At 37.7% G+C, this 22,340-nt stretch overlaps 1 protein-coding gene across 2 annotated transcripts in view; it reads left to right on the top strand.

The window, feature by feature from the left end:
• The window catches only part of LOC104481003 (mannose receptor C-type 1), a 58,848-nt gene extending 42,326 nt beyond the window's left edge, over nucleotides 1–16,522 (top strand). For both annotated transcript variants that reach the window (XM_086742203.1, XM_010122083.2), the window contains exons 21-30: nucleotides 442–556; nucleotides 2,099–2,268; nucleotides 4,316–4,418; nucleotides 5,297–5,526; nucleotides 7,155–7,320; nucleotides 8,104–8,256; nucleotides 10,528–10,644; nucleotides 12,571–12,738; nucleotides 15,737–15,790; nucleotides 16,171–16,522. In XM_086742203.1, coding sequence (XP_086598329.1) covers nucleotides 442–556; nucleotides 2,099–2,268; nucleotides 4,316–4,418; nucleotides 5,297–5,526; nucleotides 7,155–7,320; nucleotides 8,104–8,256; nucleotides 10,528–10,644; nucleotides 12,571–12,738; nucleotides 15,737–15,790; nucleotides 16,171–16,421 — 1,527 coding nt within the window. In that variant the 3' untranslated portion in view covers nucleotides 16,422–16,522. The remainder of the gene's footprint in view (nucleotides 1–441; nucleotides 557–2,098; nucleotides 2,269–4,315; nucleotides 4,419–5,296; nucleotides 5,527–7,154; nucleotides 7,321–8,103; nucleotides 8,257–10,527; nucleotides 10,645–12,570; nucleotides 12,739–15,736; nucleotides 15,791–16,170) is intronic.
• Nucleotides 16,523–22,340: the final 5,818 nt, after the last annotated feature.

Raw genomic sequence — 22,340 nt, 5'->3', positions numbered from 1 at the left:
TTGAAGTATTGACACTTTGATCTTGATGTTTTTTAAGGAAACCATAATGCTTTTTTTGGTACTGAATACATTTTGTCTTCCTTAAATTTACTAATGTGGTATGCTTTGTAGAGTCAAATAAATAAACAGGCAGACTAATATCATTCATGCTTAAATTACCACTGTTAGCTGACTATCTATAAGAAGTTGATTTTTGCTTATTTTCTAGGGATTTCAGATCAAATCTACTTTGTCTTGATGAACAAAACACTTTCCTGAGACTTTCAATTATACAGAACGAGGACCAGCACAAAAAGCTAATTTTAAGCTAAATGTGTTTTTTAATATAAATGCATTATTTTACTGCTTTTTCTCCATCCTGCTTTGCTTAAAGCAGTGGTTTTCAATCTGTGAGGTATATTGGAGTAAAGATAATATATAAAGAATTTGTTCATGTTTCAGTGTTACAAAATATTTGGATCTACAGAAGATGAACGTGTCACTTGGCATGCTGCACGAACAGCTTGCATGAATTTAGGAGGAAACCTGGCCACTATCCCTAATGAGCAAGTGCAAGGTACTGTGTATAGTTTTGTAGCAACTAGATGAGATGACATTTAATCTTTATAGGATGGCTGGTGTATTTGTGTGATCATGGACAGGATTTGAATAATGACTACACATCTGATTATTGTTCCAACACATACAATTTTTTGAAATTTACAATGAAGTCTTCACCTGCATCTACCAAATTTTATTGTTGTCTTAAGTATATATGTACATATATATTGTCCTGGCAGCCAAAATAGTGCTTTTTCTGCTTACGTATGATGCCAGCTCGACCCAGCAGGTTCCATTCCAAATAACGTAGTTTCAGTAGGTGGCATTAACTTGCTGCGTGGCTTTCCTATTAATCAAGCAGAACACCTCTAAGATCAGAACTTGCTGTCTCCAGACAGCTTGGGGCAGATGTTTGACTGCTCGTACACCTATCCACAACTCACCGCATAGATGTACCATTCTTTTCACACGAGGAGCTTATTTTGATGAACCTAAGAGCTGTATGCCTGACTGGAGATGAGCAGAGAGAAATTACCTCATGCTTGGATAAACATGACACACATTCAAGTTAAAAACTGGGGAAGACTTTGATAGATGTTAATAACATGCTCTTTTTAGAAATACTATTTTGTACTACAGTGGTGAGAAACAATTGCTGCACAACACATACTGCTTGTGAACTCAAAAGAGCATACTGAAAAATTAACTGTTGTTAAAATAAGTCTGTGTTGTAGTCTAAGCAATTAAATAGTTTAAATTTAGACTACTGACATGAATTTAGTACTACTTATGTTTTCGACATGTGAAGAGATGAAGAATCAAACTTGCACTTTTCAAACATTGTTTTCAAACATTGTTCACAATTATCTGACATAATTTCTGCTGTACAGATTTCAGGTGGCTCATGCACAGGGCTTGAATTCTAGGTAAAAAAATGAGCAATAAAGCTATTAGCACAAAACTATAGTTATTGCTACCATGTAGGCATAAAGGCTCAGTTCCTGTTACAGTTTCTGGCAGAACAGCAATGCTAACATTGGGCAAAGAAATCTACGGGTTTAATTTCTATTGCCCAGGTGTTCAAGGGAGAGATGAAACACTCTTGCAGTTCTGTAACACCATACTTGTGCAGATGCACGAGGTGTAGGTGCTCAGCAGTGCAGTCCGTATGGTGCCATTTGGGGTAACTGCTCTGGTGGGATTATAAAAAATGGACGTGCTCTACACGGCTCTATACTTCTAAGTCAGTTGTGGGACTAGTATTCAAAAATGTCTTGAGACACTATAAAAAGCAGTTCTGTCCTGCTTTTGGGATTCATACTAGTACCGGGTTAGATAGTTACCTGAAATATTTTGCCTAAAGCCACAGTTACATATCTGGTTCCCCGTTCATTAAACTCAAAAGTCACCTTTTCATCTTACCTGCTTGTGTTGTCAACAATGAAGTGTTCTGTGTTTGAGAAAAAATATTTAATGTCACCAGTCTTAATGAGACCAGACATTTCAGTTGTTCTTCATTAAAAGTATTTCTCTTTTTCTTTACCTTTTTTCACTCTAGCTTTCCTCACCTTCCATATGAAAGATTTTGTTACTGATACGTGGATTGGATTAAATGATATAAATCATGAACTGAGGTTCCTCTGGACAGATGGAACGGGAGTTTACTTTACAAACTGGGCCAAAGGCTTCCCATCAGGACATACGGATTTATACTCATACAATGGCCAGGTAAATAGCCATCACAAATTGTTCACTGAAATTTGATTTTAGATTGCATTTATGTATTTGTTGGGATTTGAGGTATGCTACTGCTTGGCTTATTGCTTTCGTACTTATATACATGCCAAATATAAATCTAAGTAGAGTGAATAGTTTTGAGCCATAGGGCAGTTGCTATATTAACTGGTGACAGGATCTGTGGAGTGCTCATACAAAGACTATTTTCAGATTTCAGTTCTTTGTCTCCATGAATGCTCTGCTGCTTGTATGTTCATTCCATGTTTTCTCATAGGCTCTGGTAGAGATAACAGTGGGATTCCTGCCTCATGGCATTTGCCCCAAAAGCACAGTGAATGAGCATATCCTCCTAGTCCACAGTTGACCACTAGTGACCACTGTTGTCCCTGAATTTAGCAGGTTTCTCAGTTGGCATGTAGCTTGCAAGGGGCACTTACAAACATTCCCCTCAAACAGCCATGTCTTACATAGCAGCAAATTCTGTCAGTCACATTTGCAGAAAGGACATACTTCTATAAAAAGACAGCCATTCAGTTTTTACGAAAAAAAAAGTAAGTCACTTTCCCTATTTCTCTGTCATACAGACTGCTCTGATAGGTCATGGAGTTCCTCTCTCTCATCTTACACATTTAGATAGTTCTACAGCATGCTTTAGTACTAGCTCTATTCCTCTTGAATGCCATTTTTAATGTAGAAATCTTATTTTTATGTATAATATCCTTTTTCCTGTTTTTGAAAGTCACATCTCTGAGCTTCTTATCTCTAATGGAGGGAGAAAACTTGGGATAATTCAGAGTTCAAAAGAGAATGCACCTTTAAAATGTTACTTCTAAGAGGAGCAATATTTTTTTTTCTTTCTATGAAAAGTAATAGGATTTCTATGAAGTCTTCTGTGTATACTTATACAGTTCCTATTTTATAAATTTTAGTTTTATTTTTAAGTTTACTTGACCTTAGCAAAAAATAAGTTGTCTTAGTTAATGCAACTGTTCAGTTTGAAAGATTTAAATTTTAATGCATTTCACTCACAAATGAAGTGTTTCTCTGTGTGCATCTCCTCCTGGACAGCAAAACCAAAGAAGTAAATAGAATAAAATAAATATGAATGCTTCATTGTAAAAAAAAAAACATTTGTGCACATGTAGTCTTTTGCATTCGTCACTGTTTGTTTAATATATGCTAACATAGGTTCTAGCTATCATGTCAGTGTCAGAGAAATTGAAATGTTACTGTAAGAGTGGTACTGACAGATCAATAGCTGCCTTTGGGCAGGCGCAGTTCTAATTTTGCTATGTGTAGTATTACAGCTTGCAACAACAAATTTGAAGAGATCGCTATATCGGAAATGTTCCATTGCCCATTGAGGGTCCAGGTTTTTTTCTGGGGCAAAGTATTTTCTACAATAGTTGATTTGACTTCTCTTTAAATTGTTTGTGGCTTTCCTTCTCTCCATGCTGTATGCCTGAAGATAAGACAATACCAGAATTTCTCTGATCTGCTTATCCACCTCGACGTTGCACAAGAAAGAGCAATATTGATAAATTTTTGAGGTGCAAGAGAAACGGAACCTCCACATCATGGAGCAGCCTTCCAGTACTTAAAGGAGGCATACGGGAAAGATGGGGAGAAACTGTTCAGCAGGGCCTGTTGCGATAGGATGAGGGGTAATGGTTTTAAAACAGAGGGAGTTTGATTCAGATTAGACATTAGGAAAAAATTTTTTACACTGAGGGTGGTGGAACACTGGAACAGGTTGCCCAGAGATGTGATAGATGCTCCATCCCTGGAAACATTCAAGGCCAGGTTGGATGAGGCTCTGATCTAGTTGAAGCTTTCCATGCTCTTTGCAGGGGGGTTGGACTAGATGACCTTTGAAGGTCCCTTCCAACCCTAACCATTCTATGATTCTGTGATCATAAAACTTATACTGTTGAATGTTACAAAGAGATGAGAGTAAAGCTACAGCATTACTTGTGTCTGAAAATGTGAAAAAGGGACCAAAATTCAATATTTGCTTCTTCTATCTTTTTGCCTTCAGGCTGATTGTGTTGTCATGAGAAACAACCCTGTTAAGGAAGCAGGGAAGTGGGCCGATGAGAGTTGTGAGAACAGCAGAGGATATGTATGCCAAATTAATGCAGGTACTTGTCTTTTTAGTTAAATACAATCAAACCTTATGGTTTTTCAGGAAATTACTTGAGTGTGTGGATTTCAACATCATTTCACTTCCAATAAAGATACATTGACAAATTGTTTTTCAGGCAGGAACACAAGGGTCATATGTGTCAGAGGTCCAGTTAGGGTCACTGCTCTCAGCTGACCCTTCCCAGTAACTGCCATGTTGCTACCTTCCTGAGCTGGAATTTTTATCTGCATCTTTGTATTTAGTATGACTCTTGACATCATATTTGTTCCATGATTTTGTCTATCATTTTCTGAACACATTGGCTTTCAAAACATGTTCTGGAAAATACTGACTTGTACATGTAGCATGAGCTGTCTGGAGTGCAACTGTAACTCACTCACACTGAACTTGGGCTAATTTACCTCCAAAAGGAAATTAAAAAGCAGTGAAAAACTGGATTTAAAGATCTGATTGATTTTTAAGGACTGGTCTGTTGTGGAGTTTTCCTTTTCTCTGGCAAAAAAATCCCTGGAAAACAGCACAGTCTCTGCAAAGCATTTCTTTTGATGAAAAAAATGTTTTATTAAAGAAATTGTGACCTGATCTAATCCTAATTGATTTCAGTAATACTATTCTGGAGGATTATGCAGAATGCTCCTTTACTCCCTGTCAGAGGTTGCTTTAAGCAGCTCTCTTCCTTTCTACGGCTTTGTAATTGATTTTTACTGCTGGTGCTGGCTTAAACAATAGCACATCTAACCCGTACTAATCAAAAGTCAGGGAATATGAAATCAAGAAAAAAGGCTTTTTGTTTAATTCTATTTGCAATCACAGTGAAATCATAATCCCCTTTTGAATTAGTATGTGAGTCTCTTTTCATCCTTTATTTTACAGATGCTGAGTTTTTGCCTTCTACAAGTTCATCCCCATCTAGCATTATCCGTTATGGTAACAGTAGTTATTTGTTCATCCATACCAAAATGACATGGGAGGATGCACGAAAAAACTGCAAACGTGATCAGTTTGACCTTTCCAGCATCTTAGACCCCTACAGTCATTCGTTCCTGTGGCTAAAGATATTAAAGTACGGAGTGCCTATATGGATTGGTCTTAACAGTAATGTGGTAAGAACATCAAACTAATTGAATGTGATGCTGCTTCCTGACAAATCAGGAACTGAAAAGTCTTATTATCTCTCTTTACTTTAGCTTATTAGTTTTTATCTTGGTCTTAAATACTTTTATGTACTGACAGATTAACAAGTAGGAATCCATCCTCTTCCGTCACTCTGATTGAACTGTGTATATTACGCATCTTTTTCACACTTTGTGATATTACACTCTGTGCACTTCCAAACAAGATATTTTAGGCTAGCATCTTGAAATATCTATTTGTATATGGTGTATTTGAGATAAAATCCACATATCTTAAGATGTACAGTGAAAAGCATTTATTCTAAATAATAATACCTAATTTTCAGAAATAGAATAAGGTGTTGTTGCTATGACTCTTTCAACATTTTTTAGTATAGTTAGCCAAATAATTAATTGATTTACCTAATTTAATTTTATTTGTCTCCCCTCTGCCAGTTCTTTGATATTTTGATACTTTCTAGATGTTAAAATACACCACCCTTTCTTCTTGGTACAGATACTTCTCCCACATTCACTCAATTTGGCTGAGCACATGAAAGAAATACAAATGAATGAACATAACGCATTGCTTCCTAAAAACCAAAAGATTCCCCTAACCTAATCAACAGGATGGTTCACTGAGTTCAGCTTTGGTGGGAAATGATTGTTTTTAGATATACTTTAAGTTAAAATAATCTACATTTCTTTAAATTTGGGGGGAAATAGATAGTACAAAAATTAGTCATCAGACTTTCACTCCTACAAATTATTATAAATGAAATTTTTGTCAGTCTCAAATTAACAGTTTTGTTAAGTTCAAAATTAATTCAGTGTCACTTACTCTGCATTTCCTTTTGCTGAAAAGCATTTGTTGTGCAGCTGTATTTTTCAATGAATAGCTGCTTGTCACAACATACATTTAAAAGTTGAGCCATTTTTATTTGTCCTGGTTTCAACTGGGATGGAGTTAATTTGCTGATATGATGTGTTTTGGATTTGGTATGTGAAAAATGCTGATAAACACACTGACGTTCTGAGTTGCTGCTAAACAACTCAGCCAGCTTTTCAGGTCTCACTAATGTGCAGATGCAGGAAGCTGGGAGGTGTATAGCCAGAACAAACAAACTGGCCAAAGAGAGTTTTCCATCCCATAAATATCATGCTCGTTATATAAGTGAGGGTTGGCTGGGGTGGGGGGGAAATCTCTTTCTCACTCCTTTACTTGCTGCTCGGTTTCGTTTCCGTGATCGCTGCTTGGGACGGGCTGTATTGGTCATTTGGACGTTGGGTGGTGAGAAATTGTGCATTGTTCATTTTGTATATTTTAGTATCCTTATATTTTGTTATTATTATCATCGTCCTTTGCTATTCTAGTAAACTGTCTTCATCTCCACCCATGAGTTTTCCTTTCTTCCCAGTTTTCTCTCCTGTCCTGCTGGGGAGGGGGAGAAAGCGCAAGGAACTGTGTGGTGACTAGGGCTAAACCACAACAGTACTTGTTATTGATTTCTAAAACAAAACCTTCTAGCACAAGGTGCTGCACAGACAGATATTTGACTGATGAAGGAATGGTTACTGCTTAGAGTTTAATCATTCTTGTTGATTTGTTTTGTTCTTAGACCAATGGGCGTTATGAATGGATTGATAACTGGAGAATGAAGTATACTAAATGGGCTGAAGGGGAGCCAAAGCAGAAAATAGGCTGTGTCTATCTAGACATTACTGGAGCCTGGAAGACAGGATTCTGCAATCAAAGTTACTTCTCTGTTTGCAAAAAACCTGATGGTAAGAACTTGAATCTAACCGTTGTAATTACAATGATTATCTCTTCAAAGTTCACTGTGCTGTGTGGTCTGCTGATACTTAGATGCATGACCCACGTTACTCTGCTATTTCTTCTGATATTGAGTAAGCATGCAAGACCAAAAACCTCAAAAATCAAAAGATAATGACTGTTAGGTAATGGTCACACAGGTACGGTGTTGAAGGGGCAAGAGCGGAATGATCAAGCCATAAAGTATCACAAGGAATGTTTACTTACAGCAGTTTTTCAGGTTTTCCTTTTATAATGGACTAACAGACTAGAAGTGGTATAGAAATATTTAAGGATACTTCTTCAGGCTGCCTTCTCTTAGGTTTTTGACCTGAAACTCCTGTTACTATCATCTGATAATGCCTTCTGCATTCCATGATATTAGGTCACAACCCATATGACCAAGTTCATATGGGCCCTACTTCAGCAAAGCAGTCAGATGTGAAAATATGTTTGTGAGTAAAGAGTTGAGCTGAATTTAAGAATGTGTTAAAACATAAAAGTATGCTTGAATTCTTCGCTAAATTAGATTTCTTGAGACTAGAGTTGCAGTACTTTTTATTCATAGATTTAGGACTTTTTCCCATTATTGTGTTGTAGTAAGCAGTGTAGGCTACTGAGATTACATTTATTTAAAGACCTGAGTGAGTTTTCCGACATTTGGTTAGAATAATCTGTAAATTATAAAATAATGTATAAAAAGCCATTTCTTTAAATTTTGTGCTTTCTTTTTATTTATTTTTTTTTTTAAACAGTTCAAGCTCCCACTGAGCCCCCTCAGCTTCCAGGAAAGTGCCCTGAATCAGAAGGACACAAGTCTTGGATCCCTTTCCGAGGTCATTGCTACTATATTGAATCTTCATCTACAAGAAACTGGGCACAGGCATCTTTAGAATGTCTTCGACTAGGTAAGTATTCTCCTTAATCAAAGAGCACATCTTTCTGACTTGTTTTTTACTTTCTGTGGAAAGCTGAACGTGTGCTATGAATTTTTTGTGATTTCAAAGATGGTCCAAGTGTTGGACAAGACAGTTGCATCCAATTATTGCCTTACTTTGGGAGGAGATGGAAAATAGTTGTCTACCAGTGGCACATACTCTCTCTCATGTGTGTGCGACCAGGCATTAGAGAAGCTATGTGGCCTAGAGTGGAGATCACAGAAGTGGAAACTTTGACATAGACCCTGCTAGGACCTAGTCAGCCTCATCCACAGCAGTCCTCAGTCCAGCAGCTTGCTGGGGCTCACCTGGTCCTTCCAATAGCCAGCTCAGCTTGTGGTCTCACCCTTGGTGATACTCTGGCTCACCTGCTTGCTAGTTAGGCTGGCTTCATATTCCCTAGTGATCACACACTCGTGTACCTGCACTTGTTCTAGTTGCTGGCAACAAGGACACAAGGGTCTCTGACTCATGGTCCCACTCCAGTTGCTGGTACTTAGACCCCATGCACAAACACGTGAAGAGTCTTTCACCCATGAAAATAGTTAGAAATAGACTTTAATAAGAAGATAGGATTATCTATACAGATGAGGCACAGGTGTGGTCAGACAAGCATACTGACCGGCAAACTGTTTACACATGACCAGTCTTTTTATCCCTTTATCCCTTTGTTTTCCAATGCTTGTTCCTCCTAAATCATCTAGGTCCATCCCTTTCTCTACCTTTGACTCCTCCTCTGAACATCTCATAATACATCTTGTGCAATCCTGAAATGCTCCTCTGTATCCCATCATGTGTTCCATACCTCTAGGTAACTCCCCTCAGTCTGAAGGGTACTCTGACATTGACTTATCTTGGTGGCTTTCACACCCGGACACTGGGGCTGTGGCTGTCCTGTGACAGCTCTAGGAGGGGCCTGAACAGGGTGTCCCATCCTCTGAGTCCATAATGTGGGTTCTCCTCCTGCCATTGTGTGTCTTTGCTTCTCTGGGCTTGTGGAGATTGGCCTTTGATGGGCTGATGGCTCCTGTTATGGGCCTTGGAGTAGCCAGGGAAGGAGTCCTCCCTCTGCCATTTTCTGTCTGTGCTGCCTTGTGGATGTCTGATACCATTCAGCAAAAGAGGAACAATTAGAAAAACGTAACGACTACAGTGAAAAAAGAGGAACGTTCCATGTTTTCCTACATTCTGCTGTCCCTGCTTGCTCTCTGGGTTTTGTTTGCAGTTGGACGTTTTCCAATTTTATCTTACCCATAGTAGAATTCTGAACCATAGTAGAATTTATCAGTAGCTCAGCAGTGATTCAAATGACTTTTATATTTTCATTCTCTGTAACTGTGCTTTCCTTACCTGAGAAAAAATGCCTTCAAAAATTCAACAGCTGAGTCAAAAGAGTTAGGTGCCAAACACAGCTATTGCTCTGTACCTATTGACTGGATTCCAGCCCCACACTGAAGAGAACTGAAGACGCACTTTCTCCAGTGTTTAATGCCACTCCATACAAAGTCATGTAGCTCATTCTGCCTGCTGGCTCCGTGCCGTGACTTCTTCACTTTGCTACAGCATCATACAGAATGAATCATTATGGCAGAACGCCTAGTGTAGTACGTAGATGACTAACAGTGTACTACACTAACTGGGCAGCACGTGACCGAGATGATTTTTCTTTCTCTGATGGCTACAAAGAGAAAGCAGGAATAAACAAGGCCTGATTAAAGAGTTACACTAAGGACTACGCTTCAGAAAATCAGCAAAATCTGTGCTGTACATGAGCTATACAAAGGCTCAGAAAACATTTAATCATTAATATGCAAAGTTATATGCTGTACAGACTGAAGCCATACATACATTTTACTAAAAACTTTTACATTTGTTTAGAGTGTTTTTGTTTTTTTTTTTAATAGTAACACATCAGTAGGAATTTATACTCGATACCATATTGGCCTGTTGTGTTTTGCCTAGAGTTGTTGCTCAATTATGTTGTTATTTTCCAGTGCATGAGGAAACAAACAAAATGCTAGTGTTATGTTATGGAAATGATAAGAAATACATCAGCAGCAATGCCAGAGCCCTTCGTAAGATATTATCCAAAGTTCGTTTCTGTTTTGAACTTCAAACTCTGGAATTTGGTACAGATTATCAGTGGCAAAAATAAGACTGCTCTTTGACAGGACAATGAGTATACTTTCCACTGTGAAACTTCTGTCTGTAAGAGACTTTTTTTTCCTCTGTGTCATTCAGGTGCCTCTTTGGTATCGGTTGAAGACTCAGCTGAAGCCAACTTTCTGGCATACACTGTTGAACCACTTGAAGGGAAAACATCAACTTTTTGGACAGGAATGTACAGAAACGTGGATGGTAATTTCTTTACTTTTGATATCTTTTTATTTGGTAATAGTTGTCACAAGCTGTTTGACATGCGTGTTGAAAATGTCACATTATACTTCTGTAATACATGAACAATGAAATTAGGAAAGATAATATATTATTATTATAGGGGAAGCCAGTCAGTTGTAATCAAGCAGTAACCAGTAACATATAACAGGAAGTTCATCTTAAACAAGAAAAGTAATTCACAACAAAAGTAAGGCACAAAGGGGCGTATAGCACAGTACAGACTGTGTTGGGAGTTGAGCCAAAGTGAAATGTTTATTCACAAATGTGGAGAGGCCCTGGGTTGATATGCTTGTCGTTGAGATACTCCATTTTTTGAGCTAGAGAATAATGTGGCTAACATCACCTCTAGCCTTTGGAATCACCATCCTGGAATGACCAGTCACCCATCTTTAGTTACAGCTGGCCCTCAGAGCAGCTTCACTTCGAAGCTGGAATTGTTTGTGTCTTTGGAATTGTGTATCACAAATTTTTCTATTTTGTGCCTCACTGTAAGGAAGGTAAGGTAAGAGACAGCAGGCAACAGGCTGCTTTAATTAAATCTTAAATTTGCTGGTTATTGCTTTTTCATTAATGCAGTTAGTATTCAATTAAATAGATATTTCTGACTTTATGATAGACCTAAAAGTTACTTCAGTATTGTGCTGTTCAGGCTAAAAACTCCAGTGTAACAATGTCAGAGGCAGGACTGCAGAATGGTTCAGGTGACTTGGGGTGGGGTTTTCTTGAGTTTTGGAGTTGTTTTTTTTTTACAGCTACTTGCTCAACCACTTAAATGACAAACCTGAAGACAAGTACTCAGTTACATTACTGAAATCTTAACGAGGAAAAGGGAAAGTTTTCAGTAGAGGAGGAAGGCGTTTGAAGAGAGTAATGATTTATAAGCATTACATAAAAAGAAAGCTGAGGTTTACTTATGTTGTTAACTGACGCATGAAATGTTTTTTAAACTGGTTCTAGAGCAGATGCAGAACAATACAGTTCTTACAGTGGTTGTAAACACGAGCTGCTTCAGCAAATACATGTCGCTGTATGACTAGATAGTGATTTCAGTGATTTCAGCAAAACTGCATAACTAAATTTAATCTTTTTTGGAAAAGCAATTGTATTCAGATGCCATGCCCTGACAGAAAGGGTGACAGGTATTTTTTACCAAAAAAAAAAAAAAAAAAAAGAAGCAAAACATAGAGACTCTTATAAGAAAGTAAAACATAGCTTTCATGCTGAGTCTAAGAATTTGCTTGTTTGAGTACAACTAGAGTCACAAGGGGCACATTTATTCTAAATAAATAACACTATTAAAAGAAAGAAAGAAAAAAAGGAACAGGAAGGAAGAGACAGAAAGTCCCAGCATAGTTGAACATCAGTGATCACAAGATTTTTGAAGCAGATCTTTAAAAAGAAAAATCGTGTGTGTAAAGTCAGTGGGAAGGAGCAAAAACTGAAAAACAAATGGAAGAAAATTGGACTTAGAAAAACTTCTGTGGGGGCTTTGAAAAGAGTAATACAAAACCTCTCTACAAATCACTGAGGCAAAGCACATTCTGCTGAAAATAAATTACCTTTTGACATCAGTAATTTCTATAAACTGAATAAATAATTGACACTGCACTATTGCAACAAATTGTGAGAGATACTTCTTTAAACTTTTTTGCTTTTGTAACATCATAAGCCAGATTGGCGTGCCATTTTCCAAAACTGATGTTGTATCATTTGCATAAAAACTTAAGAGTAACGTGATGTGTCAGACCAAACATCTAAATAATCTAGTGGCCTATCTCCCAGAGTGGCCACAAGTAGATTTCTTAGGAAAGCAATAATTGTGGAGCAGGTCTTGAAATGGAAACAAATACTATCTTGTTTTTCCATATTCAATGTTTTTCTAATTAGGAGAATGGTTGTGGCTAGACAACACTGCAGTGAATTTTGTCAACTGGAATGTAGGAGAACCTTCTCCTCAACAAAATGAGCACTGTGTTGAGATGTATGCAAACTCTGGGTACTGGAATAATATCTATTGCTCTTCCTACAAAGGCTATGTTTGTAAAAAGCCAAAAAGTAAGTGCTATATTTATGAATTTGTTTTATGTATGGAGTATGCTTCTTGTGTGCTAGCATTAGCAGATGGCTGTTACACAGACTGCATTTTAGCTGCGTGTTTTGAGGTTATATAAATGCCAAGGGATGCATGTTTGCATGCCAACAAAAAGAAAGAATAACTCTTGTCAGAAAGTAGAAGTGCGGACTAGTGTTCAAGTTCCTTCAGAATTGTTTTAAAAAGATTGTGTTCATATCTCAACTGTACTAGTGTATGCATTTAATAAGTCTGCCTGTTCTGTATTGGTAATTGTTGAGTAATCACAAAGTTAGTACTATGATTTGCATACATAAATTTATCTCATTTATTTGAAACTATGTTCCTTCAGATATCCCCACTGCTCAGCCTGAGGAATACACTTTGCTTATTTCCCTCTGGAAGTCTCATGTGCATGCATTTTCTGAGGATGAAGCAGTGTTTCTGTGAATTGAGTATTTATGAATTGTGAATTAATGAACAGTTTTGGACCTTTTGTCTCTGTACTCTACTGTTTTGAGAAGGTGAATGAATGACAAGCAAAGCAAATAGCATAGTCTGAATGTGCTAAACTGGAAGTGTCCTGAAGTAATCGAATGTGTAAATTTAACAGTAAGGACACCTAGTGCGCATGTGTTCCTAAAAGTCATCTTAATAATTTCTTCCAGCATGTATTGCAATCTTACAGCATGTATTGCAATATCAAAATCTCTTACTAATGTTTACTGAGAAGAGTGAAATGCATGTAGTAGCTGAAATATGCCAACTTCCTCTACTAGACTGGAAATGACAGAAATTCTGCTATCCTTTCTATAAATTTGCTTTCATGCAAAATTATTCTTACTTACTCAAGTGCTTGTAATGAGATGATCTTTAAAGGTCCCTTTCAACTCTAACTATTCTATAATTTTATGATTCTGTGACTGTTTTGTCTACAGAAAATACTGCAGAACTGTCTATAAGCACCCGTTCAGAGTCTGCTTACCTGTCTTTTTACATTGTGATTGACAAACAAAAAGGCACTTCATTTTCATTCTCTATCTAGAGTAGTCATACATGGAGGTAACAAGTGTTGAAATCAATAGCCACACTTTCTTTTTGACCATTCAGCTCATCTGTTTGTGCTGGTGCTGGCATTCACCTGTTTTGATACTGAGACATTTCAAGGAGCTGAAGCAGATGAAAGCTAGTTTTTTTTTTAGGATTAGCTTCAGCCAGTCTGACCTCCTGAGCTGAAATGCTGTGGAGTCAACCAAATGCCAGTGTCAATGCAAGGACGATATAGTTGCTTGCTCAGGAATAGGACAGAGTTGAATCCTACATTGTCATAGAAATGCAGCTTGCCTTGGTACAATTTTGCAAAGCTGTGATGATGCACATCACATTCCTCCTATTCCTTGTTACATTTCTGAGACTGTTATTTTCACTGTGCTTTTGGACATAAGGTAGCATTATCTTCACAGAATCACAGAATGGTTGAGGTTGGGAGGCACCTCTGGAGTTCATCTGGTCCAACCACCTGCTCAAGCAGGGCCACCTAAAGCCAGTTGTCCAGGACTGTGTCCAGATGGCTTTTGAATGTCTCCAAGAATGGAGACTCCACAACCTTCCTGGGCAACCTGTGCCATTGCTCAGTCACCTTCCCTGTGAAAAAGTGTTTCCTGATGTTCAGAGGGAACCTCCTGTGTCTCAGTTTGTGCCCATTGCTTCTGGTCCTGTCACTGTATATTTGTATACATTGATAAGATCCCCCTTGAACCTTCTCTTCTAGGCTAAATAGTTCCAGCTCTCTAGGCCTTTCCTCGTATAAGAGATATTCCAGTCCCTTAATCATGTTAGTGGCCCTTCACTAGACTCCCTCCAGTAGCTCTCTCTCTCTCTCTCTATCTGGTACTGGGGAGCCCAGAACTGGACACAATGTGTAATGTAGCAAACATGCAATACCTCCAGCAAGCACTACAAGAGTGTGCAAGTATAGGAAGCTCCTAGTTACCCTGTTTTCCATAGATTTGCATGCTGGTATACTGCAGATAAGTAACAAGCTGCTTTTTATTGTAAACAGCATTAACAGATACTTTTCTTGATAGAAACTCTTGGAAACATCCAAATAATCAGGTCTGGTTTTACTTTGAACAGCTAGATACAGAGTAATATTTGTCTCTAAATGTAAAACTAGCTGGGCTAGTAGACAATCCTGCAGAGTTCTGGAAAATCTTTGGAAGTCAGGATTGTTGGATTATTAATGAAATCAGGCAATGTAAGCGAGGAGACTGGTAAAACAATTTAACTTCCTGGGTTCAGCTTTTTCAGAATGAAACATGATGCATTGATTCAAGATTTAGTTACAGACTGATTTCATGTCCACATGGGAAAATCTGGATCTTAATCTTAAATGATGGTCCAGTTTTGCCAGCAAGCCAGATTTTGTGGTCCAGATATTAAATTTTAAATGAGTGGCAAACATTTTAGTTTGGATGTGATATATACTAAGACATATTGGGGTTCATGACTGATTTCAGTTGTCTGTGTACGTAGGCCATTAAAATCTCTTGGCAAACCAGATTTATTACACTTGCTATGTTAATGTAAGATAACAAATGCTGCAAAAATTTGTAACTATATTGAGGATTAAGTTTTATCGTCTCTGTCCTGAAGATGCTGTGTAAATTTTCTTGTGGTTTTACACTGATGTCAGAATCTGACTCGATGGAGCTCTTTGATGTTTCTTCTTTTCTGTTAGTTTGTGTAAATACCTACATACGAGACCAGAAAACAATTGACCATTGTGCTGTGCCTTTTGATAGGTGTGTGTAGGTTTGTATGGACTAAACCCAAGTGTTTTCAGTATTTGCTGGTTAGTGTTACCATATATTTTTCTGAAAATGATTTTCAGTGTGTTCAAAATATAGAAGTAAATAGTATAAAAATAAATAACAGAATAGTATAATAACATAATTATTTTTCAATGTTTTGAAATGCCAGCAACTGAAATGCCGCCAGCAGCTGAAATGCCACCAGCTGAAATGCCTACAAAAGGTAAGAATATTGTCTTTTAAGTAGACAAAAACTAGTCCCATGTAAGATCATAAACAGAACAAATCATATTCTGTATTATCTTTCTTACATTTTCTGATATACCTGAGTACCTTGTCTATTTCCTAGGAGCATATTGTTTCCTAGCAGAATACAATGTACTCCATTCAGTGTCCAAATGTAGATTTAAAAAAAATAATAATAATTTGTGATATAGCAAGCAATCTTATAATTTTAATTTTATGTTGCTACTTTTGTCTCTCATTATTTTGAAACAAATGGAACACTTTTGCTTAAAACATCATGCTTTCTAAAGAAATTGTGTCCAGTAATCAGACAAAGAGTATGTAGCGTCCTCTTGATTTCTTTGTACTTGTTTTCAGCAATGACAAGGGATGAGAAGGCTCCTATTCTGAACCATGGTAAAACAGGAGTTGTAGTTATCGTTGTCATCCTCATCCTGGTTGGAAGTGTCCTTGCAGGCTATCTCTTCTACAAAAGAAGAAAGAATCGCTTGTCAACAGATGACAGCTTTGAGAACAATTTGTATTTTAATAGTGATGCAGTTCCTGGAACTAGTGACACAAAAGATCTCGTGACCAACATAGAACGGAATGAACATGCGACACTGTAATGTAATGAAATGAAATGTAATGTAATATGTAATGTAAAATGTAATGTAATAAAATAAAATGTGCCTTGTTTTAATAAAATTATGCAATTAGAATTAAGCCAGAGCTATTTTCTCATGTGCAAATACTGTAGCAGCCAGTTTCATTGTGTGCGTAATGTTATATACAGCAGTTATTTTATTTTGTAACCATTGTATAATGTGTGAGATTTCGGATGTCATGATTTGATGACCCACACTGGTGAGTGTGAATCTTAAGAAAAGAGAGAATATTGATTAATTGTTAAATAGAACAATAGAAATCAATGCAATAGGAAGTAAAATGTAGATAGATCCACTTGAGAAAGCTCCCAAGATCTGAAGCTTCTGCACTTGATTTATTTCAAACCATGCTAATGCACAGGTTCTCCAAGCTATTCAGCAAACATCTCTCTAATTCCACCAACTGTCAAGTATTCCTAGCGACTTAACTGTAGGGGTAGTTGCTACATGACAGTCTGTATTTAGGCACATCCTCTTTGAACCACATAGGAAAAAAAAATCCTTTTATGCTATAATTTCAGTTCCCACAATTTCACACAACACAGAACCAAGTATGTAGTTCTTTTAAGTCGTTGACGTTAACTGCCAGTGTTTTGGCTGGCCACAAGTGGGTTTATCTGGGAGAGGTGATGAAGGTCGTGGCAAAACTTCATTCTTATCAGGATAACAGTTATGAGGAGAGGGAGGAACACTACCTGTATGTGTTCTGAAGGTTTATAGGAGCACTGGATAGCTGTTATGGTTACTGTTCTCCTACAGCCTCTCAATAAGTAGCACAGGTTTTTTGTGTGGTGTGTTGGAAGTCAAGAACAATTTAGTTTTGTCAATGTATTAGTTACTACTGATTTTATTTCCTTTCTGAAATGGCTAGATCAGTTACCAGTTATGGAAATCTTGATTCCCCAGTGTGGAGTTTATATTCCTAATTTTTCTAGATCTTATAAAATGTAAATCGTGCATAATACCTCACTCGCATACAAAGGTTTGCAAGATTTGGTTTTGTGGTTTCAGACTTTATTCTGTGAAATAAACAGTAACTAGCTTTGATTTTTAAATAGCTTTTCATTTTATAGTCTTGTCTATATAAGACTGTAACAGGATAAAGTTAAAAAGGAGATGACACAACCGTGGAGATGTTCTGTCCAAAGTTGTGATCAAGTAATATATTGACCGTATTTTCCTGAATCTGTCCAGGGATTGTCTGCTTAAAACGAAGACAAAAATGTCAGCTGAGTGATTTAGCAAAAGTCTTGAATTACATGCGTGTGTAGGTAAGATGGGGAAATTTGTCTTGGAACGCCTTTTCTCCTCTAGCTCTTCTCCCTTTCTCCCAGTTATTTCCTTACCTCTGTTCCTACTGCTGTTTCAATGTGTAATGCACAGTTGTTTGAGCATGTCTTTTCAAGGAGCAGTACTTCTAATGGTTCTTCATGCCATCTGATGTGGCTTATGTGCTAAAAACCTCCTGACTGACTGATTGATGATGTTAAGGATGACGTTATTTCAATTATGTGCTGAAGTGGTACCAGCTACAAAGGTATGTGAAAGGGAGAGCGAAAGGTCAAGATGCCTTGACTGGAATCCCAGCCTCACTGCACTGGCTGTTGTACAAACAACAAATAGGTGCAGTCTCTACCCAAAAGAAGTTCAGTCCTATTCTGGGCCCTTGCACAGTCTTAAGGCAGCATCTGCACACCGAGTGATTCTTCCAGATAGCAATTCATCACACACACACACACACACACACACATATATATATATATACATGCAAATGTATGATTGGAAAGAAAATAAAGATTGAGGGGCTGTCTCATTTCTGGTGCTTTGCCATACTTATCAGGTACATCTCTACATCTAAGGAGTGTCAGGAAGAGAACCCAGCTGCTGGAGCCTGGATAGTCCTGAACGTGTTTAACCATTTATACTGCCTGAAATCCAATATAATCTTTGAGTTGAAGAGAATTACATATGTCATGCTAGTTAACAGCTGGCAGTAGGTGTAACTGCTTCTGTGAATGGCTGTGTCTGTTCCACTCTCCTGTCTGAATGGGTACAGACGAAATAGAGGAGGTTCCAGATCAGAAGCTCTACTCTGAAGATGGATCTACTTGGCCTGCTCATTTTAGAAAGTGTGTGAGTGCGAACGACTTGAAAGATTTTCAGAAGAGGAGGAAATATGGGTTGCATGGTTTCCTGTCCCTTGTATTGCACTAGAATGGAATTAAAGCAATTTCCCATTAAAAAGAGCAAACATGGAAGCAGTGGCATTTGCAGGACAGGAAATCATTACAGTTCCATGTGGTAAGCTGAAGATGAGCACTGATACTTTATACACAAACTCTAATAGGAATTTTTGAATGGAATGTAGAGAAATTAACAAACACTTTAAAAATATCTAATTAATATAAGATTAAATGGAAGGCTTTTATCTAGGAACTTGTAATTATAAAAATAGAATTTCTTGGGTTTTTTTTTGTTTGTTTTGGTAGGGATTTTCTTGTTTGTTTGGGTTTGGTTGTTCAGGTTTTGGTTGGTTATTTGGTTTGTTTTTTTCTTTTTTCTTCCCCCCCCCGTCCCCCCCGCCCCAGGCTAGTACCTTTCAGTAATAGCAACTCATTCATTAGACCATCTGAATTCAGAATCCAGTCCCAGGTTTTTAACATCATCATTCCTTTGGTCATACTTGTGACAAAAATGATCATACAATTTCAAGAAAAATTGAGAGTAGTTTCCAAACTGGTATTCTCTTTCCACACCCTTACGTTGTTTCCATCTTCCCTGGACTGAGTTGTCGTATAATGTTTTTCCAAACATCATTGGGTAACCGGGCGTTATGTCCTCTTTGCCTGCTGCTAAGCAATATTCCTGAGAAGCGATTGACTATATAAAAAAAATTTTGAAGACTGGGCTGGGGAAATTATCCATGTTGCTCCATTTGACTGAAAAAAAGCAGTGTGTCTCCTTGAAAATAATTGATAATCATATGGATGCGATATAATTTTGTACTTAATGTATCCTGGTCCACCACCAATTCTTTCCACTACCAGCTGCCAGTCCTGTTAGGATCAGTCAGTCGCCTCAGAACTGCCCTGTTGCTTATGTGAGCTCTTATTTTGTCCTCTGCATAGATGCCACTGCTTATGGCTGTATGTTGCATAAATATACTTTCACAGAGGAACTAGGATCTTGCTTTTCTGAAATATTATTGTTGTAAAAACAAATTTTATTTTTTTTTATAAACAAGATGAAATGTAAGTGATGTGTAGAAAAGCAAAGGAAAATTTTAACTGATCTCTAATAGTTTATATCTGTAATCCTCTGATTCTGCCGGGACTTCTTATGTTTGATCTTGGCAGTCTAGATAAATGAAAGAACAAAAAGTTGATTATGTAGCATGAAAATATAGTGTGAGAGTGCCTTATGTTGCTCTTTCAGTATGTTTTGAGCCTGTCTAGAGAAATGGAAAGGCTGTTTAGTCTCTGGTTTGGTTTTTTTTTTAGGCTGGAATGTTTCTATTGAAGTTTAGAAAATGTCTTTTTTTTTTTTAAAAAAAATAGTTTTCAGTTGGAAACGATGATTGTGCTATATGTGAGGATTCTGGGTTGAAATATTATATCAAATTATAGCAGGCTAAATGATCACAAAGTTCCTTTCAGATTTTAATACCAATATTTTTTGAAACTGAATTATTTAACTTCTGTAGGGAAGCATCTGCTTGAACCTGGGTAGACTCACTCATACATTTCTGAGGAATGACTCGATGGCAGTATTCGATAGCGTGTCAAGGTTTCTCTTTTTGCATATTGCTACGGTTTTTGATACCCTTGTGGTTAATTTTCATTTCCCCTTTTCTCCAGAAGAATTTGGACTTCAGAGAAAGGTGGTGAATCTGCACACTGAGTGTCACTTCCTGCCTGAGAGCAGAGATTGCCAAAGGAACAATGCTGACTCAACAAAAAACCCAGCAGCCTTTCTTCCTTGCCACTTCTAAAATTTCGGGCAGTGCCTTGCCAAGTGGAAGATGCTGGAGTGCATCTTTGGAATCTTCTGATTTTTTTTTTCCCACTTTGTGGGCTGTGATGGGGTTTGCTCAGACAAACATACAAACACTGAAGTGAAGCTGACCTTACTATGCTTCAAAATTCTTCAGCCTCTCTCAGCAGATCATCGACAGTCCTGCACCAAACATGGATCTTTCTTCAGAACAGAACTAGTTTCTTTCCCCCTGTTGTACTTGTTGCCTCCCAGTAGGTTTGGAGATGCTGAGGTGTTGTATACAGCAGAACCATAAGACTTATGTTTCTTCTGCCTAAATAATAAATATTTTTTCCATCCACACATTGGAGCTCCTGGACAGGGAAGCAAGGAAAGTTGGAAAGTTGAGGTTGCAGAGCTGAGCATTGCTGTGTCAGGGAGTGCCAGAATGCTTTACTCCAGATTCAGCCATCTTTGCATGTGCATCATAATTCACTGAGTAATTGACCATCTGCGCTTTGTTGCAGCCCTCTGTTTTCCCCAATTTTCCTCAGGTCTCAGTGTCCTTCTCAGGCTCCCATTCTTTTGATGTTTTTGGTCTAGCTGTACCTGCTGGCCTTCAGCTCCCACTGAAGCAATTTTCAGGAGAATACTTGCTGCAAATACAGTATTGGGGCAGTTACCCCAAACCAGCCCCTCCTGAAGATATGGGAACTGGGATTTTTCAAAGGCCATATGCAAAAAGGGATGTAAATCTTCCCTGGTGTGTATTTTCTCTTCCCTACCCTCTATGTGTTTCTAGTCCTTTTACTTATCATAAAAGAGAGAGTTTTTTCAAAGTAAAAATCAGAATTCTGTCAGAATGCCTGAAGGATGTGCACTTCAAGAGATGCAAACTTTCAGAGACTAGTGGGATGACAGAGGTGGCAGTATTCCTTATCAGTTTAGGTTTCATCTGTAGCAATATATAAAATCCACCATTTTCCAGTTACAAATTATCTTCTTCCTAGAATTATGTAGTTTCTTTTCAGAATTTCTTCAGTTGTTGCTGTCAGTTGCAGTACATTTTTCCTGCATATAGTCAGGAATGGAGCAAAAGAAGGGACAGGTGCCTTCTGAAGAACCTCGGTCCTATTTTCTACAGTTTTTCTCCTTTCTGTGGAACTGCAGATATGGGGAAATTCTGGGTCTCTCTGATTCCAAGGTCATAGTTACTTGATTTGCATGGTTTCCCACCCCATTTTTTTGCAGGACTGCATTGCACTCTGGAGTTTTTAATAATTTATTGATACAAACAAATTTTCCTCTTCTTTTTTTACCTTTTTCCTTTATTTCCTGTAAAGAGACATTCATGTCACCTTCTTCGTAAATATAATCACAAAATCACATAGAATGTTTGAGGTTGAAAGGGACCTCTAGACGTCATCTTGTGTGACTTCACTGCTCAAGCAAGGCCATCTAGAGCCGATTGCCCATGTCCAGATGACTTTTGAACATCACCAGAGATGGAGACTTCACAAACTCTCTGGACAATCTGTGCCAGGGCTTGATCACCCTCACAGTGGAAAACCACTGAAAAGAGCCTGTCTCTGTCCTCTTTGTACATTTCCTTCAGATATTTCTATACATTGATAATGATCCTAAATTGTAAGGTGTCTCCAAAAATCCTCACTAAAATGTTACCTCTTATATCTCATATTTCCATGTAAGAGAAAACTTTTATACAGTGGAGAAACTAACTTAGAAAGCAAAGTATACTCATCAATGTATTATTTCAAAATTACTCATGTGACATGATACAGTTCCTTATTTGCAGCTCAGAACTTCCCTGTATCTGTTTGGTCTTAAAAACCAAAAAGGATTTGTTAATCCAGTGCAGAAGGGTTTTCTTGCAACGCACAGATT

The sequence above is a fragment of the Chlamydotis macqueenii genome, chromosome 2, assembly GCF_036417535.1.
Source record: "Chlamydotis macqueenii isolate bChlMac1 chromosome 2, bChlMac1.mat, whole genome shotgun sequence".
NCBI lineage: Eukaryota > Metazoa > Chordata > Aves > Otidiformes > Otididae > Chlamydotis > Chlamydotis macqueenii.
Note: the sequence above shows the minus strand (reverse complement) of the source record. Positions and strands in the feature narration are given on the sequence as shown.